This window comes from Miniopterus schreibersii, assembly GCF_964146895.1.
Source record: "Miniopterus schreibersii genome assembly, chromosome: 6".
Classification (NCBI taxonomy): domain Eukaryota; kingdom Metazoa; phylum Chordata; class Mammalia; order Chiroptera; family Miniopteridae; genus Miniopterus; species Miniopterus schreibersii.
Genome location: NC_138107.1, coordinates 27,340,435 through 27,358,686, shown reverse-complemented (window position 1 = coordinate 27,358,686; position 18,252 = coordinate 27,340,435). Strand labels below are relative to the sequence as shown.

General features: G+C 35.5%; 1 protein-coding gene across 1 annotated transcript in view; it reads left to right on the top strand.

Moving 5' to 3' along the window:
- Positions 1-18,252, top strand: part of EYS (eyes shut homolog) — a gene marked incomplete at both ends in the record, with an annotated part of 1,105,706 nt that overhangs the window by 67,276 nt on the left and 1,020,178 nt on the right. The window contains 2 exon segments of the mRNA XM_081140616.1: positions 2,956-3,149; positions 15,753-15,868. Coding sequence (XP_080996742.1) covers positions 2,956-3,149; positions 15,753-15,868 — 310 coding nt within the window.

Genomic DNA, 18,252 nt, shown 5'->3' with positions numbered 1-18,252 from the left:
TAACAGAATTAAATTAGAAATTAACAGCAGAAAAGTTTTGAGACATCGCCAAATATTTGGAAGTTAAACAAATTTTTAAAATAACTTGAGTTGAAGAAGAAATTACAATTAAATACACGGCATATGAAACTTTATGAAACGTAGCTAAATCGGTGCTTAGAGGGAAGTTTGTAGATCTAAATTCCTACATTAAAAAAGAGAAAGCTCTCAAATCAATATCCTGAGCTTCTACCTAAAGTAACTCAAAAAAGAGCAAACAGAACCCAAAAGAAAGGAAATGGTGATATTAGATCAAAAATCATCATTGAAACTGATGAGCAAATTTGATGAAACAAGATCTTGTCTTTGAGAAAAACAAAATTTACATATCTTTAGTTGGACTGCCCAAGAGAAAATAAGAGAAGACACAAAATTAACACAACCAGGATTTAAAGTGAGGACATCATTAACGACCATTCAAAATGCAAAGGATCATAAGGAAAAAACTATATACACCATATGCCAACAAATTATACCCCTTAAGTGAAACAGACGAATTCTTAGAAAGGTACAGATTACTAAACTGTCTCAAGAAGAAATAGAAAGCCTTAGCTGGTTTGACTCACTGGTTGGAGCATTGGCCCATGGCCTGGAGGGTCCTGGGTTCAAGTCCAGCCAAGGGCGTGTGCCTGGGCTGCAGGCTCCATCCCCAGCCATGCTTGGGGCATGTGTAGGAGGCAACCAATCTATGTGTCTCTCTCACACCAATGTTTCTCTCTGCCTTTCCCTCCACCCTCTCTGTAAAGCAATGGGGAAAAGTATCCTCAGGTGAGGATTAGAATTAAAAAAAGGGAAGAAACAGAAAATCTAGACAAACTTACAAAATATTTAAAGGATTAGTACAAATCTGTATAAACTGTACAAAAATATAGAAGAGAACACATTTTATGAGGCCACCATTACCCTCATACCAAAACCAGGCAATGACACAAGATAAGAAAACTAATATATGTGTGTGTGTGTGTGTGTGTGTGTGTATCACTTATGAATACACATTGAAAAACTTCAAAATATGAGCATACCAAATTAAATAACCTATAAAATATTTTTGTACTCTGACAAAGTGGGATGTTTTTCCAGGAACACAAGATTGGTTTAACATCTGAAAATTAATTAACAAAATTCACTGTATTACTAGCAGGAAGGGCAAAACCACATCATCTTCTCAACAGATGCAGAAAAACCATTTGACAAAACCTAACATGCATTTATTATAAAAAACTCTAACGAGATTAGAAAGAAAACAAAACTCTCTCAAGCTGATCAACAGCATCTGTGACAATTGTCCTGTTAACATCACACAAATGACGTCAGGCTGGCAAATTTGCCCTCAGAATGAGAACAAGACAGCGAGAGCCACTTTCACTATTTCTAGTCAGCATCATACAGGGTGTTCCAGACTGTTTGATAGGAAGAATAGAATATGTAAGAAAAAACTGACTGAAAAGGAAGAAGTCGAACTATATTTTTTAACAAATGCCATAATCTCATATGTAGAAAACCCTAAGGAATCCAAAAAAGAACTACTGGAGCAATAATTGAGTTTATAAAGTTTAGGTGATGCAAGATAATATACAAGAGGTAATTGTGTTTCTATCTATGAACAACAAAATGTCAAAAGTAAAGAAAACAATTTCCTTTACAATAGTATCAGATGGGTAAAATGCTTAGGTATCAGTTTAATTCATTGAATGCAAGGCTTTAGCAGAAAACTACAAAACATTACTGAGAGACGTGAAAAAAAATCTAAACAAATGCAGAAATATTGCATAATCATTGATTGGAATTCCGTAATATTAAAATGGTAATTCTTCCTAATTTTTATTTATTGATTCATTGAAATCCCTATTAATATTCCAGGTGGCTTTTGTGTAGAAATTGACAAGCTCATACAAAACTTTATATGGAACTTCAAAGAAAAAAGGAGAAAGTTAGATGTCCACCCAATTTCAGAATGTACTATCAAGTTCGATTTATCCAGACAATGTGTCATTGCACATGGATAGGTATATAGGCCTATACAATATATAGATATATATACACATATATAACTGTATGTATATATAGATCTATATATATACAATATAGAGATCTATATATAACTATGTATATATCTATATATATAGATAGATATACACATATAACTATATATGTATATATACAGATCTATATATATATACACATATATATACCAAATATTTGTGTATGAATTCATTAATTATAAAAGTTGCTAAGAAAATAAATCTTAAAGTACTCATCACAAGAAAAAAATTGTTACTCTGTGTGATAATGAATGTTAACTGGACTTATGATCATTTCTCAGTATTTGCATTATTATGTTGTACAACTGAAACTAATATAATGTTAAATGTCAGTTATATCTCAGTAAAAAGGTACAGCGTGGAAACAACCCAAATGTTCATTGACTGATGAATGAATAAGCAAAATGTTGTATACATTGTGCATTACTCTTTGGCAGTAAAAGCGACAAAGCACTGATACATGATACTACATGAAAAATCCTCAAAAATTTTGTGACAAGCAAAGGAAGGCAATCACAAAAGACGAGATATTGTACTATTCTATTTATATAAAAGGCCCAGAAAAGGCAAATCTGTAGAGGCAGAATATTAATGGTGCCTGGGAATGGAGTTGGGAATGGAGTCACCATAAAAGAGCTCTTCTTTGGATCATGAAAATGACCTGAAACTGGGTAGTCCCGATGGTTGAATAACTCTACACATTTACAAAAGTTATTGAATTATTGATTTGCAATGGATGAATCCTATGATATATAAATTATACCAAGAAAAATCTGGTAAAATGATTCCATGAGCTCTAGAGATTTTTTTCTATCCTAAGTTTTGCTACATATCTATGTTCATATTTTCTTTTTTGTGTGTATGATCTTTTAAGGTCCATTCTGTGAAGAGTCAATGGAACTTTGTGTTTCTCTGTCGTGTTGGAAAAGGAGAATTGGCCAAAGCAAAAGCTCTGCTTACATTTGTGAGTGCCTGGAAGGATTTCTCAATCAAAAGTGTGAAACTGATGTCAATAAGTGTTCATTAATACCATGTCAGAATGGTGATGACTGCAATGATATTTCAAATGTAAGTCTGAATCTCACATACAGGAGAGTGGTTTAAAAACATTCTTTTACAGTTACCAAACTATTTCAAAAGTACAAATGTTTATACTTTTCATTAACTTATTATACATTTTCAAACTCAGGAAAATCAAGAAATCTACTTCTTTTGTTTAATTTTTCCCATTTTAAATAGAAACCCCAATTCTAAAAGCACTATTTAATTTTATTTTTACTCTTGCACCAGAATTGTCCCTTGTAAACAATGTAATTTTGTAAATGTTTTATTTATTGCTTTTAATTTTTTTGTTTTTTCATTATTTGATATTTTTAAATTCTAACTTTTAAATTTAACATTTAAATAAATAATATTAGAAAATAATGAAATAATTCCCAAACATCATCTTTTATTTTGGTAATATTCATATTTGAGTTAATAATATGAATTCATATTTAGATCTAAACTAGAGCCATTAGCCAGAACCTTAAATCTAACTGCCCTGTATGGCTTGGGGACTGGGTTCCAAGACAATTAGACTGACCGGTATGGCCTTTTAAATTTAACTTGAGCCCTAGCTGGTTTGGTTTAATGGTTAGAGCATGGCCCCTGAGACTGAAGTTCCAGGTTTGATTAGGGCCAAAGGCATGTACCTCGGTTGCAGGCGGACCCCAGGCCTTGGGCATGTGCGGGAGGCAGCCAATCGATATGTTTCTCTTTCTCTCCTTTCCGCTCTCTGAAAACCAGTGGAACAAGTGTCCTCAGTTGAGGATTTTTAAAAAAAAAAGTTAGCTTTGAAAGCCCCAGAGCATCACTTTCTCTACAGTCAGAAATTTCTGACATTCAAGTGGGAGAAATATAGTCCCCAACTCTCAATTGGAGGAGTGTTGAATTGCTTAGTTGGCAAGGGTGTTTGAATGGGAGACATTGTTTTATCATTTTGGAAAATAAAATATTCCATGTTGTACAGAGAACTTCCACTACATGCTTATGAAAATAATTTCCACATTTTAATCTTTTCATTATCTTTGAAATATCTAAAAACTTTAATAAAAAAATACATTTTAATTTTTCCTAGGTTACCATATGCATATGTTCACCACTATTTACAGGCAAGCTTTGGAAGAGACTTCAAACACCACATGACTCATTTCCCTGCAAGAATAATGGCACATATATGAACTATGAGAAAGATGATCATTGCAGGTATAATGGATTAATTTCTTATTTTATTAAATAAAAATGTATGAATTTTTAAGAACTGTTCTAAGCTTAAATTTTATTGAATGATATAGTATTCTATTTAAAGTTATGGTAGAAAGTGTTTAATGTGGGTTTTTTTTTTTTTGGTTGTTTAATTGTGGTATTGATTTTGAATAAATATTTTAAAAATTCTCATACATAATTTGTGCATAGAGTTGGAAAACATATTTTGTTTTAGATTGGTGATTTTTTAGGGTAACTGAATAATATTTGAAGGTCTAGAAAAAGAGATAAATGTAAGTACCCACAGTATGATTTGTATTATACATATGCAGTGTTAACATTATATTTTGAAAATATAGGGTAACCATCTCTTCCTTCAACGCACAGACCTCAGCTAAAATTTTTCAGGTAGGGTCTTGAGGCAAACTTTTTAGGAAACAGTGCTTGATTTAAATAAGAATGTGTTAAAAATTACCCATTTTTAAATGACAGAAGTGACCTAGTTATCTGGGCCTACAATTTTAGTTCATCATAAATAGCTTTATAGATATTTCCTCATGCCATTAAGAAATATAATTTGTACTTTTTACTCTTGCTTGACTTTTATGTGGCTGCTTAGAGGAAGTTCTGTTGGGCATTACTGAAAGGCAATAAATAGGCTTACATTTTAGAATATTCACAAAAGCAGAAAATTAAAATCTGCAGTACAGGAAAGACTTAAAACGCACTGAAAAGAAACTTAGAACATGTATACACATCACAGATGTACAATGGATAGTATTTTCATCAATTTTAAAGGGACCTAAATACAAGGTTTAAAAATGTTATATTTTCAGAAGAGAATGAAACTTTATCATTCTCTCAAGATATTGAAAGTTTTAACCCATCTAGTCAAATTTATATATACATTCAGTCTTATATTAATTTACCAATAAATCCAATTATTATCCTTTTTTTAAAATACTGACTTTATAATTTCTAGTTCTGAGTCTTATAGTGCTTGTATTTAATGAATCTACTTTGAAAAGTGGTCAACTTTAAAAAAATATGTATAGAATTGTATAAATATGAGTGAATATGCATTCATATATAATATTTATTTTATTATTAATTAAGTATGATGCTTTTATTGGCCCTTATTAATAGCAATATTCTGGTTGTCTAGAAGGCTTCTCTTTTAAATTTCATCATCAAGGAGAAAACTGGATAACCAAAAACTAGATATTGGAAATATATAAATATTATGTCTAAAAACAGAAATTCTGTGATACATAGGTTTTTGCTTCTAAATATTTTATTTTCTCCACTCAAATTCTAAGATATTTCATGGGAAAATGATGTTCTGTCTTATTCTCTCAGCTTGTTATTTTCCTCTCCTGTTTCTTAGTCACTGAATTGCATTATAGTTTGCCCTGCTTAAGTGTCAATTCAATGCATTAACATACTATATTTTTCTCAAGTCGGTTTCAACATTTCCTTAGTCCGTGTGATGCCTCCCCATATCAGCTGTGGGTAGAGTTAAGGTTTTCAGTTTGTGTCACAAGTAAACCTAATGAAGCATTCACTGTGACTTTGAAATAAAACATTGTACCACAGAATTTGCATAGGCCGACATATTTCCTTCCACATATAATAAAGTTAAATTTTCACATTATTTTGAAAACTGCTTTTAAAAATAACAATCACACATTTGAGTGAGGAATTTGTTAATTAATGAAATATGTCTACTTGGTCACTCAGTAATTTTCAACTAACAGGACACCAATTTCTCTGAGTTAATTAGCTCAAAAGCTGAGCAGCTCCATTTTTCTTTCCTTGAAATCCATAGCCGTATTTGTAAGGCTAACTTTTCCTTTTGAATAAATCATTCTAAAATTTAACAAACAAAATGTGTCGTTAAAGTTTAAATATAGTTTTTATAATTTCATATTCTGGTTGTTAACTATAGACTATTGAAAATATCTAGGACACTGTCGGGATTTCCTCATCAAGAGTATCTTCTGCTACTATTAATATAATTTTATATTTTTCTGGGACTGTTATAGGTGACAGAAGTCATCCTCAGATCTGGTCCCCTAAGTGCCTCATTTTGAGAACATATGCTCACATTAGTATAACTTTTCCCATTAGTCCTGACCCTATTAATTCCTTTGCAAGTAATAAATAATAAAACATTGTGACAGAAGTTAGTACAGACCTGTGTACATAAAAGGTCAAATTAACACCATGTAATCTCTATGTGCTCAAGGACGTAACTGATCAACTGAATTTTAGCCCCATAATTCTCTGTACAGTGTCAAACACTTCTTAATATCCAGGACTCGTCCAGTGTGCCTTCAGGATTTCATTTTTTCAGCAGCCAGTTCTCCAATACCAGTCTTTTTTTGCTTACCTTCCTTTCTTTCCACAACCTGGGGACAACTGGTGAGAGAGTGTGTAGGCCTTGCCCTTCTTACCATGTCCAGAGCGTTCTTCTGGGTCCTCTTGTAGAGCCTACCCGTTGTTAGCAAATGACATCAGCGACGTCGCTTGCTCTCTGACTCCGTTGCTCCCCCCCAGTGCTCCTTTTCCAAGGATCTCCCCTTCTCTCAGTTCCTGCCCTTCCTTGCTAAAGAGGTGTTAGCAACTGGCTTGCCGTCCGTTTCTCTACCACTGTTGGTCATCTTTCTGATGACTTCTATGTCTAGCTTGCAGATCCACCCACCTTGGTTGCTTAAATTCTTTGACAATTGTTTTAACAATTACTTTTCTTCCTCCTGTTCCTGGTTCATTGATCATGGTGACATCTGATAATCTATCATGATCTGTAGCTGAGCACCTTCCGACGTGTTGATTTAGACATTTCCACTCTCTCATCAACATATATTTCAAGCTCACTCACCCACATACTCTCTCACCAAAATTATGTAATGTTTTCTCTATAACCAACAGCACCCCTAATTATTAGACTGCACTTGCCCCCTATTGTCCCTCACCCTTGGCAGGTTCTTATTTTCGTTTTTACAAAGCATGCCTGTATGTTCACGCTAAAGCTCCATATCTCTTTCTATGTTCTATTAACCTGAAAACACCAAACCTGTGTAATTTGCATCCCACCAGGGAAGCCTGCCTCTATTTCCATGCCTATCTGATGTGGCATCTTAAACCTAACATATTCCAAATTAGGGGTTGATATTCAATCCCTGAATAAATGTGCTTTTCTGTCAGTGTTCTTTAGACTTATCTTTGATTTTTTTTTTTGTTTCTCTCTCTCTCACCCTACTTCTTGTCCATCGGCCGTCCTTCAAGCCCTCCCATAAATGCGTATCATGGGAGAGCTTCTGACACTTTTATCATTTACCTTAACACTCTTGTCGAGCCACCAGAAATTGCCATCGGGAACAGTTCAGCAGCCCTCCCTTGGATCTCCTTGCTTTGACGGCTCACCCAGGCATAGGTGGAATAGGAACGAAGGCCTCGCTCAGAAAGCTAATGTTCGGGTGGCGATTTCAGTGAGATGGTGCGCCCTGAAGTCCCCTAGATAAGGACTGTCTGCGGCAGAGGGAGCGCCTAATGCAAACCCCGTCCTGTTCAGGCCACGCTAAGGAGACCAGCGCACCTGGCCTGCAGAAAGCAAGGGGAGGAGTGGGAAGGGGGGGAACAGGGGGTCGAGCACACGAACCACTGGAACATCTTCGATTTTCACGTTAAGTAAAATAGGAAGTATGGCAGGGTTTTTGGTAAATTAGTAATAGTATCCCGTATTTTAAAACGATGCTTTGGCTGTTGTGTAGAAAAGCAACTCTACAGCTGCACAATAGGTGTAGAGAGACCTGTTAGGAGTTAATGTGGTAACCAAGACAAGAGATAGACACGGAGCAAAACGGGAGGGGAGACATGGTTAGAAGTGGCTGGATTATGGATATGCTTTTAAAATTGAATTGATAGTATACAGGATTTTTATAAGGATATACTGTATAGGTTAAAGAGAAAAACATATATATATATTACACACATATACATACGCACATATATAAACAAATTATATGTATATATAACTCTGTAGTTTTGTCCAGAGAAGCAAGAAGACAGATTTGTCATCTTCTTATATAGTGAAAGTTACAGATAAAAAATTTTGAGATGGTTTGTTTCTTATCATCTCTTTTCCACACAAAAGAATATATGTATTAAAATCATGTTACTCCCCTCTACTGCCATTCAGTGGGTTTGTTCCCATAACATTTAGTTTGGGGAGGCCAAGGGAGGGGGAGACGGGTGGGAAGGGGTGGGCAAAGGAGGGGACACAAGCAATAACGTCAACATTAAAAATTTTTAATAAAAAACATTTGAAGTATTCAAAATGCTTGTAAGCCTAGCCATCTTTTGCTCCTGCCTATCTTTTCACTATCATTTCCTACAATGTCCCCCTTGTTTATTCTGTAGTTTCTGTAGTTTATTGCCAGAAACTACAATAATTTGATGTTCATTTCATTCAGGCTTTTGTTCAGATAAACATCTTTTAAAGAAGCCTCCTTCCCATCCAGCCTGGCTCAGGGGTTGAGCATCGACCTCGGATCCAGGAGATCGAGGTTCGATTTCTGGTCAGGTCACATGCCTGGGTTGTGGGTTCGATTCCTGGTAGGGGGCGTGCAGGAGGCAGCCGATCAATCACTCTCTCTCATCATTGATATTTCTATCTTTCTCTCCCTCTCCTTCCCTTTCTCTGAAATCAATAAAGACATATTAAAAAACAAAAAGGAGTCTCTCCTGTCGATCTTGACAAGCATTTCTAAAATATCTCTTCTCAATTACTCTCTTCATTTTAACCTGACTTTATTTTATTTATTTATGTTATAGCACTTACCACTATCTGCTATTATAGTTTTATGTGTTTACAATTTCCCCCCGCCCCACAGTCTAATGTACAGTAAGATAAAGAATTTTCTATTTTAATATTTACAATTTTGGCTTTCTGTATTCTAGAATTGAAGTATATCGTGCAAATGTTACTACCAAAATACAGATCTTTGGGTCTATTAATTTTATTATAAGGTTTAAAGAACTAAAAAATATGAATCACTTATATCTTGAGATCCAGTCACTCAGTTGCCCAGTTTATGCCAAAAAGATAAATTGATGAAATGAGTAGTCTTTAAGCCTAGACATCTGTGTGTGCCCATACAAGTCGCTGTAAGTAAGGATATAGTGGCATCACAAAGCTGCTATTGTGAGGGTAAGTTCCTATTTATCGCAAAGTTGTTGTTTTTTCAAGAAGTGGAATAGGTACATGACAGTACTGAAATTGATACAGGGAACTCTGTAGCAGAATCCCTATCGATACACGATCAAACCAAAAGAAGACAAAAGCAAGCCACAATGTTCATTAAGATAAAACTTATTACTCACTCAGAATGGTTCGAGCCCTGAAAAAAAAAAAAAAAGTATAAAAAACCCCCTCCAAGTCTTCAGACAAGTGATGGGAGTATTTCAAGACAATAGCACCAGAGAAAACTGTTTGGAGTTACTTTGTAACTATCTCCTTTTCATTTCCTAGAATAATACAGAGTTTGAAAAAGCTATTTCAGCAGCTGGGAAACTTTAAGCAAGAATACACTCCCTATCCCAAAGGGACACTGGTGCCATTCTGTCTTTGAAGCTGCCTCTTTTAAAAAATCAGATAGAATCAATTTTCAGTCCCCAATTCCTTTTATTTTATGGATGTTTCCTTCATTATTCTAATACATTACTTTAATAATTTTCCAGCATTCATTTATGTTATAATTACACTGCACATTTAATTTTGAACTTTATTAAATTTATGGTTTCCTTGATATTTTGAAAAATATATATATATATATTTTTAAATATATCTTTATTGACTTCAGAGAGAGGAAAGGAGAGGGAGAGAGAGAGATAGAAACATCAATGATGAGAGAGTCATTGATCGGCTACAGCCCACAACCCGGGCATGTGCCCTGACCGGGAATCGAACCCTGATCGCCTGGATCCTAGGTCGACGCTTAACCGCTGAGCCACACCCGGCCGAGCTTGAAAAACATTTTTAAATTATATTTAAAATATACTATATATTTTCACTGATTTTCATTTTATTTGGTGACTTCTCTATACTTTAAAAATAAAAATAATACACCATTTCTATATTACATGAATTGCTGTATTTACTAAAATGCTGATGATGGGATTTAGCTCTGGTCTTGCTGCCATTACCCTGGTTTCTTCAATGCAGTGTCCCCAACAGAGCCTGACACTTATTACTAAGATCAGTGGCATGTATTCCATAAGTCACTGAACAAAGTTTTTGGTACTCTTGCCAAGAAAGAGAGTCAAGTCAAATGTATAATAAATATTGGCCTCATGGAATAATCCAACCTCATAATAGAGATGAATTTAAGACAGTTACAGGAAATAATTTCAGGGGGGGAAACGGAGAGCACGTGTGTTTTTTCCAACCTTTTCCACTAACATATATTATTTCCATTATCTTTGTTTTCTTCCCTATATGCATCTTTTTAGGTATACGCTGCTTCTCTATATATAATCTCCTTTTTACAACTGAAAATGACACCTTAAAACATCTTCATTATTTAGCACCTTTCAGTATCACAAAAATATTCCTCATTTCCTAATACTTCCATGCTTATTATAAAAAAAATAGCCTTTTTTTTTTTTTCCAAAATGTAACTATAATTTGAATATCAAAGGAGCATGGTGATCTAAAAGGCTTTTCCCCCATCTCTGTATTTCACATTGCTGGACACCTTGAGCAACCAAAATGAGTCAGGTTTTAGCTCTCTGACTATCTTAAAAACCATTTATGCAGGTTTTTTGTGCTCTGTGAGCTAGGTAAATATTTGTAAATTAGCATAAGGAATACCAACCAAGAAAATCTTTGAATACTTAATCAGTATAAATACTTTGAATATTTGAGGGTAAGTCAAAATCAGCCCACTTTGTATTCATGTCCCCTTTGCCAGAAAGAATCAACTAAATTCTGAATGGACGGACGAAAGCCCCTCAGCTGCAGAGAGTGGGGATATTCTCAGTGATATCTTAGAGAGAGGCCAGGTCATTGGCCCTCAGGATGGGACGGAGAGCCTGTCAGCTTTCTTGGTCCAGTTGACCTCTATTAGCTGAAGGATGCCCCGCTTAGGATACTGTAGCAACAAGACCTGTGACCCATGAGTTAGCAAAGAAAACTATCTCATGCAAGAGAGGCCAGAGAATTAAATAAATAAAATTAGTTAAAATTAAACAAATGCAACTTGAGGGTATTGGAGTTTCTGGAAGAGAGAGAGGACAACTTAAATTAGATAACTATAGTCAAAATAAGTGAAGAGATTCAAGAGAGCACAGACATATACCTACACACCAGGACTGCAGCTAGAAAATATACTTTTCAATTAAATAATTTAGTTGAAAATTTAAAACAAAATGCTGTCCCAAATTATGGAAATCTATAATATTTCCATGAAAGAAGTATTTTAAAGTAAAGAAAAAAATAAAGAAATGAAGATCTGCTTTTATCTTTATGTGCATACATGACTCTAACCCTAAACTCTTCTGGTCTTATGAAATAGAAATTTGCCCATGAAGCTGTCCCTGGCAAACTTTAAAAAAATAGCAACCACTTATCCACTTTACCGTGACCTCTCCCAATACAAGATGAACCTCATGAGGAAAAGGAATTTGTTCACTGAAATATGCATAGTGCCTAGAAAAATAACTATACAGTGGGAGCTAAGAATTATTTGTTGGGGACTTAATGGATGAATTAGTTAATGAATCACGATGAAGAAAGTTGAGAATCTTGGAATATAGATCAAGGAAATGTAACATGTGAATGATAGCAGCTCTAGGAGTAACAAGAACATATGGAGGAAAAACAATAATTAATCAAGGTGCAGAATATTTCTCTGAGTTGGAGAAAGAACTGAGTCTGCATATTGAAAAGGCGCTCCATCCAAGCTAGATTGATGGATAGAGAAATATCTATCAAGCCTCAAGGCAGAAAAGACAATTTACTTACAAAAGAAAAACAATCAGAGTGGCACCACATTGTTTATTTGTAATACAGGTAGCTTCAATACAGTGAAATAGCATTTATAGCCTCAGACACAGTGGAAAACATCTAAGAACTACTGAGAGAAAATATTGCCTTCCCCAAATATTATACCTGACTACCACATATTGGTTAGTGAGAGAAATATTTATGTGTATTCAAAGATTCAGAAAACCTATCATTCACGTCATCTATATAAAGAAAATTAACATTCTTACTAAATATAAAACCGACTAGAATAGGAAAAATGTGTATGTGCATGCACATGTACCCACAAAGGTAAATCTAAATTGATAATGATATAAAATATGGATATATATATACACACATATATAATAGGTGTGAAAAAAATGGCATAACAAATGGGATATCCAGTGGAGGAAATTGCATTTAGGATCTATAACTAAAAGAAATAAATTATTTAAGCAATACCTTATAGTGGGGAGGAAATAAACAGTAGACATTATGAGAAAGAAATACGGATGTCCATAGGGAAAATTATGTATCCATACTGGTGAAATAATTAAAATTTTTTTGCAAAAATGTTTTAAAGAATGTGATTGATTATATATCAGGGAAAGAGAAGGTTACAATTAAGGGAATAAAAATAGTGGTAGCCTTTTTTTTAAATCCTCACTTGAGGATATTTGTCCATTGCTTTTCAGAGAGAGTGGAAGGGGGAGGAGAGAGAGAGAAACATCAATATGATGTTTGAGAGAGAGAGCGCTTGGTTGCCTCCCGCAGGCCTGCAGCCGAGGTGCATGCCCTTGGCTGGAATCAAACGGAGACCCTTCAGTCTGCAGGCAGATGCTTTAAAAAACCACTGAGCAAAACTTGCTAGGCTGGTAGCCTTTGTTAGTTATGAAAGGAGAAGTGCAACCAATAGCAATTTAAACCAGAGGAAAAGAAACAATGTAAAAAATTGTTAAATATGAGAACATATTAAGAATATGAAGCATATTGCAAATACTATTTGACACTTTGTAGTTTTCTTTCTGTTAATAAATGTCAACAAGGTTTTTATTAAGTGTTGTTCATTCTGCCTCCTGAATGTATCTTCTGTTTACTTTCATCTTCATACTGCTGTAGAATACATCTCGTTTCTCCTGTGTTGCTGTAATAGTCCCTTGATTAGTCTCCAAACTAGTCATAAAAATCCAGCCTCCGTTTTAAGGTCAGACTAGTTATAAGTAGATATAAGCATGCTACTACACATTTCAATTTTTCAGTTGCTGTCATCACACTTCAGGATCAAATCCAAATGAAATCCAGACAATGCACATGTTGTATGGACTGAGTATGCTGGAGCAGAGGCATGTAGTTGTCTGATATGAAGTTAAAACTGGAATTAAGTATGCCAGTGATTTTCAACCAGTGTTCTGCAGTAGGCACACTAGAGTGCCACAAGAATTTTAGAAAATGAAATACCTAACTGTTTCATCCAGGGCACTGACCTCTTTTCCATGGTCGAATTAAAAAAAAAAAACACAACAGCCAGTATAACAATTAGCTGTCTGGTGTGAAGGGATCAAAATTATACCTATTTTTGTTTTAGTCAGATTGGCAAAATATATGTTTGTTTGGTATGCTGCAGAATTTTAGTAATTAGTATATGTGTGCCATGAAATGGAAAAGGTTGAAAATTGCTGAAGTATGAATATGCACTTACGGATTTTAATTGGACATCATAGATCTCTGTTAAAGGCACTTAACTGTAAACACCACTAGGCACATTCATGCGTATAATGGAATATAGGTTGAACTAGAAAATGTATGAGGGAAGGCGAGAGATGGTGGGAAGCTGGAAAGGCTAGAGGGAGAAAGGGAAGGAAGGAAGGAAGGAAGGAAGGAAGGAAGGAAGGAAGGAAGGAAGGAAGGAAGGAAGGAAGGAAGGAAGGAAGGAAGGAAGGAAGGAAGGAGGGAGGGAGGGAGGGAGGGAGGGAGGGAGGGGGAGGGGGGAGGAAAGGGAAGGAAAATAAAGAGAAAGGGCCTGTGAGTCCTAAATCTCTCCAAAAAGGATAATTCATCTGAAGGGTGGGAATGAGTACACCTGCTGAGCTCCCGATTGTAAAGAACTATGTGTGAACCCAAGGGACCTACATATGTAGCCCTCTGCCATGGGAATCTTCCAGATGCCCGGGTCCCAAGGTGGTAGAGCAGTTCTCTAGTTACCTTGTAGGAAAAGTCTGAGTGACAGATGTTGGTGAAGTCAGTCAAGCTACGGGCAACGGAAGGCTGAGAGGCGGCTTGGGCTGACGGTGGAATTGTCAGGAACGGGAAAGGCATGGCTGGAGTAGAGCGAACGTGAAGACGGGAGCAGTAAAATGTGGGTCATGTCCCAGGCAGGGTGGTGGCCGTCTCAGTAGAGCCAGTGTGACAGCTTAGTGCTGCAGCTCAGAGCCCAAAAAATGTGAACTAACTGAATGATCACGGTGCAAGAAGCAGAAGCCTGAGGAACACTGTGGATTTGGGAGACCCCCAGATATCCTGGGGGTTGGCCGATAATTGAAGGGGACAGCAGTTTCACGGGTAAGCAGAGGAGGCTTAGCTGCACTTTGGTTTCTGATCCAAACGTGACCCTGACAAGCTGACACTTCTGTCTGTCCTCTTTCGCATTCTCTTGGAACCTTAGACTGATTTAAGTTCATGATGGTCTTCGGTATAATAACACATAATCATTGACGCATATAGGCCTCTCTCATTTTTTTATGCTTGTTTAGTTGTTTATTTTTTTAAATTTCCATCCCTCACTTCCAGTCCCCTGAATTTTACTGCTAGGTTTTGGATACTTGGTGGATTTTGGCACATCTGACGAGTTCCTTTCTCAGCTCTTTCTTGTCATCTCTTGCTACGCCCGTCATTTCCTCTGAGCTCTAGTCATGTAGAACTGCTCGCAGTTGCCTGGGAGGAGCACGTTTCTTCTTATTTCCATAGCATAGCGTAAGACCCACACTCTCTGTAGAAAAGAAATAACTAGTTTAGTTATATAAAGTAAATTCTTAAATATGCAATGAGAATCAAATCCATAACTCTGGTCCCTTTTGATGACCAAGGCACCTAAAGAAGGATGGACAGTATAGACAGGAATTCGTTTCTTGTTTACAGGGTCCTTGGATTCTTGGTACTGTGGGTGGGGTAGTGATAGGCTAGAACTCTATCATCTCCTTACAGGAGATGCCTCCTTTCTGTAGATACGTCACGTGTAATATCATGAGGTAAATATGGATGCAAATATGTATTTATTACCTCTGATTATTTCTTCAGGAAAAATTCCCAGAAGTAGAATTTTGAGTCAATGGATAAAATATTGCTTTTATTTTCAAATATGAGTTTGGCTGTAACTACTTGTGTTGTAATTTTCGAAGCTTTTGCATCAAAATTCTGATGGTGTTTTTCAGTTAATGAGTAACCAACCTAAGTTTCTTCAGGGTCAATATGGCGTGAAAATCATCTCTTTCATAGAAATCGGAATTCTTCATGGGTATAAATAAATAAGCCAAGCGTCTTTGAGAGTTAGTTTCCACTAGATATTTTGTTTTATTCAACTGTTCTTATTTTTATTTATTTTTGGCAATTTATATTTGGACATAACTTTTTAGCACATTTACACAGGGAAATATTGAGTGTTATCAGCTTCTATTTTTTTCTCATATTCCCGGTTGTATTATTATTTTTGTATATCTGTGTCTTCTTTTTTGATCTCTGAATTCCACATTCCAGAAGGATATCTATCTCATATCTCTATTACATAAATGGCCTCAGTAATTGTAGCACTATTCTCTTAATGTGAATTGTAGTCAATGTAATTTTGCACATTTAAAATAAAAGTGTTGGGTACTGTACATGTCCTGAAAAATAAAAAAATGTTTTTATAAAAAAGAAAATCACTTCTATTTAATGTTTACATCTATTGTAATGTCATAGGTAATGTATTAGGCTAATATAGTTAAACTTACTAAGTTTGAAATATGAATTAAGAAAGAGTAGAAACACTAAAAAAAAGGGTATGAAATTTTTTAAACTGCAAACATTTAATTATAGAAGTTATTGGGCTCTGATATTTATACAGACCAGTCTTATAAGTTATAGCTTTGCCTTTATTGGTCTTTTATAATAGTCTGATTTATTATTTTAAATGCTTGTATTTATATTTTCCCTTTTCTACAACTTTCTGCTATATTTCTCAAATATAAATTGTTTACTACTTTTTTGATGTTATTGAGGGTGGTCAACTGATAATTCTGATTTTGTTGTTTATATTGAATATATATATATTTTTTATGTTCTTATTTTAATTTTAATTAAAATGCTGAGAACTTTTTAAAATTTATCTTTATTGTTGAAAGTATTACAGATGCCCCCTTTTTTCCCCCTTAGGCCCCTTCTACCCTCCACTGCCCCCCGTCCCAGGCCTTCACCACACCTTTGTCTGTGTCCATGGGTTATGCATATATGGATATAAGTCCTTTGGTTAATCTCTTCCCACCCCCACCTTCCCTCTAAGATTCATCAGTCTGTTCCATGGTTCTATGTCTCTGGATCTATTTTGTTCATCAATTTATTTTGTCATTAGATTCAACCTGTGAGTGAGATCATGTGACACTTGTCTTTCTCTGACTGGCTTATTTAGAACTCATACAACTTAACAAAAGGAAAACAAACAATCCAATTAAGAAATGGGCAAAGTACCTAAATAGACACGTCTCCGAAGAGGACATACAGATGGCCAAGAGACATACAAAAAAATGCTCAAAGTCGCTAACCATGAGAGAGATGCAAATTAAAACCACAGTGAGGTATCACTTCACCCCTGTCAGAATGGCTCCATCAACAAATCAACATACAAGTGCTGGCGAGGGTGTGGAGAAAGGGAACCCTAGCGCAGTGCTGGTGGGAATGCAGACTGGGGCAGCCACTAAGGAAAACAGTGGGGAGGTTCCTCAAAAAATTAAAAATTGAACTACCATTTGACCCAGTGATCCCACTTCTAGGAATATATCCTAAGGAACCCGAAATACTGATCACAAAGAACTTATGCACCCCTATGTTCATAACAGCACAATTTACAAACAGCCCAAGTGCCCATCAGTAGATGAGTGGAAAAAGAGCTGGCACATTTACACCATGGAATGCTATGCAGCTGTAAGAAAGAATGATCTCTTACCCTTTGAGACAACATGGAGGGACCTGGAGAATATATATTATTTTAATCTACTTTTATTTTAAATAGTCCTTTCTAATCTCATTTGGTTCCACTTAAATTTTTGTTAGCCACTAAGTCACCTTTCTTTTTTAGGTATGATTTCACCATATTACTGTCTATATTGTATTTTATAAAAATCATATCTATTTAACTTATTGGGTCAGCATGTTGATGCTATTTGAAATTTCTCTCTTTCTTTAGATATTTTTCCAGCATTAATATCTCATCTTTCCTCCTGTAAGTGAAAATTTAGTTGTTCTTGTGTGATAGAACTTCTTAAAGAGTCCAGGTTGCTCTAGTTTGCTTTTTCCCTTTGTTTTTGTTTTCTCTCTTTTAAATTCTTCAGTGGCAAGAAATCTATTTAAGCCTGCTCTTTCCCTCACTGCAGGCTGAGTTGATAGGATGTTATTTTCCTGTGGATGAGTTTCGGGAGCTTCTGTTAGATTTTAAGCCATGAGTAGGAGTGGAGGGCTAGAGGATTGATAGCCTGAGACTCAACAGGAATATTTTCTAATTATGGTTTCCTCTGCCTTTGGCTTACATTTTCCTCTACCAAGTATCACAGATGGTGTTTGGGGGCTTCCTTCTTAGTGTGTAGTGAAAGTGCTAACACTTTGGCACATTTTTTTCACCATCAATAAACCCTGCTTTGTTGAGAAACT